At 37.5% G+C, this 3757-nt stretch overlaps 1 protein-coding gene across 1 annotated transcript; it reads left to right on the top strand.

Annotated features, from left to right (window-relative positions):
* Positions 1–290: 290 nt before the first annotated feature.
* Positions 291–3746, top strand: LOC112000430 (cation/H(+) antiporter 15). Its single transcript, XM_024032549.2, has 3 exons — positions 291–596; positions 912–1916; positions 2386–3746. Exons 1-3 carry the CDS (start codon positions 390–392, stop codon positions 3583–3585), a joined length of 2412 nt encoding a protein of 803 aa, XP_023888317.1. The 5' UTR covers positions 291–389; the 3' UTR covers positions 3586–3746.
* The last annotated feature ends 11 nt before the right edge of the window (positions 3747–3757 follow it).

A 3757-nucleotide genomic window follows, 5' to 3' on the forward strand; every position in this document is an offset into this window, starting at 1 on the left:
TAAAAATATATCCTAAATCAATGTCCTATTTCATTTAACTATTACCATATATAATATAAATAAATATATATATATATATATATATGTGCACAAAAATATCATACTTGCAAATTGCAAATACCTACTCCTTGAAACAGCAAATGAATGATTGATTGGTAGCCGTAATTTGTAAAATACAAGGTGGAACAATGGGAGTTAAATTAGGAGTTTGACCATCCCACACCATTCACGTGCATGTCTATTAATTCTCTTTTCCAATTCTTCACTTTCATCTCAACCCTGCATGATATATTGACTTGATACATACTCTCTCTCTCTCTCTCTCTCTCTCTCTCTCAATTTTGTTCTTCCAGTGAGGCCTTGAAGCATAACTTCTGTGAGTTTGGAACATGATGCAGGATATTTTGCGGAATGCCACCTGGGCCTGCCATCCATACAAAGATGTAACAAGTAGAGGGGTCTTTTTTGGAGATAATCCGTTTGATTTCACAGTTCCAGTCCTTTACACGCAGCTATCCACGGCCGCCTTGGTCGCTGCCTCCTTACAATTTATTCTTACCCCACTAGGTGAAAGTGCTTTTATTTCACAAATGTTGGTAAGCTTTTCATTCCTGCTAATGTAATTCAACACAGTACCTGATTTCAATTCTCCCTCAATTAAAAAAGAAGGAAATATAAACATATAAATAATGATACTTAACAGTGAATCCCAACCCTTTTCCATGTACATCAATGTGTGTGTCTATATATATATATATGCAATGCAATATTCATATTATCCTTTCCATGTTATTCAATCATAACGAGATATATGGCCTTTTGAGAAAAATGAAATTATAAACAGGAAAAATAAACTAATTAATTTCTGCATTTATTTTATCTCATTCTTTTTTGGTTTTGAATGTGATCAGACAGGTATTGTACTGGGACCTTCGATTCTGAGAAAAGACGAAGTCTTAGCTAATACGATCTACCCCGGAAGAAGTATGTATATAATTAAAACAATCGGGGCCTTCGCATCCATGCTCTTCATGTTCATCGTTGGAGTTAAAATGGATTTGAGTATGGTAACAAAATCAGGAAAAAAGGCACTGGTTATTGGCTTCTGTGCTTTCTTTTTTCCGCTAATGCTAAGCACAACCTTGGCTTACACTTTAAAGCGTAAGGTTACCCTGGAGCCGAATTTATATGCGAGCCTAACTGAAATTGCTGTATTTCAATCCTCAAGTTCCTTCCATGTCATTGCATGCCTTTTAACCGATTTAAATCTTCTCAATTCAGAGCTTGGCCGATTGGCTATTTCTTCTTCCATGGTTAGTGGGTTATGCTCTTGGATTTGGTTATTGGTGACATTCATGGTGAGGCAAAACATAGTAATAACCAAGAAAAATACTTTCCCACTTGCAGCATTAAGTGTAGCCGGCATGCTGCTGATCATAATATGCATCATGAGGCCCATCTTATTATGGATGATTAGACAAACAACTAAAAGAGAACAACTCAAAGAGAGTTACATGATTTCCATCTTTCTCATGATATTGACGTGTTCCCTCCTTGGTGAGATCGCTGGGCTACATTTCGTGTTGGGGCCTATTATTTTAGGCTTGACAGTACCAGATGGTTGGCCATTAGGATCAGCAATAGTCGATAAGCTTGAATCCTACGTTTCGTTAATTCTCTTGCCAGCCTATTTTGTGCTCAGCTGTGGGAGCTTAGATATTTTTTCGTTAAATTTGAAGACTACTGGAATTGTAGAGTTGTTGGCTTTATCTAGCTTTCTGGGGAAGGTCATCGGAACCATGTTGCCTTCGCTCTATTGCAAAATGCCCATCATGGACTCGCTCTGTTTAGGCCTCATCATGAGCACCCAAGGCATTACTGATATTATAAGTTTACAAATCGGGATTCTCCACTTTGTAAGAACAAAAACTCGTTTATTCATGCTTCTCATGCTGCTACATATATATTTAGTGGCATTCTAAAAAAAGAACTAGAAATTGGTTTCATTTCCCAAAAACCATCTATTTTGCATTCAAAAAAGGAGAGAAAGCTGAAAAAAATTGCAATGAAATACTTGAGCAAGGAATTAATGAGTGCATGTTTGAATGCAGAATTTTTCTGAGAGCTTATTTGCTTATTTATTGAAAATTAATTAAAGTATAGTTGTACCCAAAAAAACGAGGTTTTAAAAAGACGTAGATGGGTAAATAAGCCAAAAGTCTCAAAAAAAAAAAGGGGTTGTATTCAAATGCACACTGAAATCAATTAACTGAAACATTTTTGTTTTCTTTTCCACATTCTTTCCAAAATCCCAATTGCATCTTTCATATTAATTTGCCCACCAAATCGTGTTAACATGACGGCATTCCTGCTTTTGCCTTGCAGATTATTGACATCGAATCATATAATGCAATTACTGTAACCTTCATTTTGATGACGGGAATCATCGCTCCCATGGTGAAAATACTCTACAATCCATCCAAGAGATACATGAGCTTCAGAAGGAGGAGGACTATCCAGCATACAATGCCTAATGAAGAGCTCCGTTTGTTGGCCTGCATTTTCCATCGAAACAGTACTCCTTCCCTCATCAATCTTCTCGAAGTCTCCAATCCAATGACCAAAAGTCCCATCGGCTTTTATGCTATCCATCTCATGGAGCTACAAGGCAGATCAGCTCCAATTCTCGTGGCGCATCAACAAGGAAAAAGGAGTTCTATTCATTCCAATCATTCTGAACACATAATAAACGCTTTCTGGCGATACGAGCAACATAATCTTGGTAAGGTAACAGTGCATCCATTTACAGCCATTGCACCGTATGCCACAATGCATGATGAGATATGCAACCTTGCTTTAGAGAAGAGAGTATCAATGGTGATTATCCCTTTTCATAAGCATTGGACGTTGCATGGTTCAGAGGTGTGTGACAACCCCATAAAAGCTGTCAACTTCAAAATTCTTAAGAATGTCCCATGCTCAGTCGGAATCTTGGTTGATAAAAAGACATTATCTGGGAGGAATTCAGGGGGCAGCAAACCTTTGTACAGTATTGGAATGATCTTTGTGGAAGGGCCGGATGATCGCGAAGCATTAGCATATGCTATGCGCATGGCAAAACACCCCAATGTTAGCCTTACAGTTATTCGGTTGGTTCAGCCAAATAAAAAGAGTACGGAGCTTGATTGTGATATGATCAAACGGTTTAAGATGTCTAACATCCAACAAAAGCACCATATATATAAAGAGGAAGTTGTGAAAGACTGTGTGGAAATGATAAATGTGATTAAATTACTAGAAAATCATTATGAACTAATTTTGGTAGGAAGACAGCATGAAAGCAATTCGCCATTGTTCATGGGACTTACTTTATGGAATGAGAATCCTGAGCTAGGATACTTGGGGGACATGCTAGTGTCATCAGAGTCTGATTGGGAGGTATCAGTGTTGGTGGTGCAACAACAAACATTTGAAGGTGAAGATATGCCTGAAGGCTTCAAGCTCCTTATGGAAGACGCATTCTCAGTAAACGGAAGTACATCAAGCGATACCAAATTGTGCCCCAGTTCCCACAAGACCATCTGAAACCTGAAATAGTCAAACATAGAATAAAGGGCACTGTTAGCAAAATATGGTTTAGGGATTGATAATTTTTCTGTTTCAGTTAGAACAGGCTCTTCACAAAGATGTAATTGTTGCTTTTCAATTGAATAAAATTCATAGTATTCCCATAAAAATAATAATGAAGGACAATGTG

The sequence above is a fragment of the Quercus suber genome, unplaced genomic scaffold (genome assembly GCF_002906115.3).
Source record: "Quercus suber isolate HL8 unplaced genomic scaffold, Cork oak 2.0 scaffold_1325, whole genome shotgun sequence".
Classification (NCBI taxonomy): Eukaryota; Viridiplantae; Streptophyta; class Magnoliopsida; order Fagales; family Fagaceae; genus Quercus; species Quercus suber.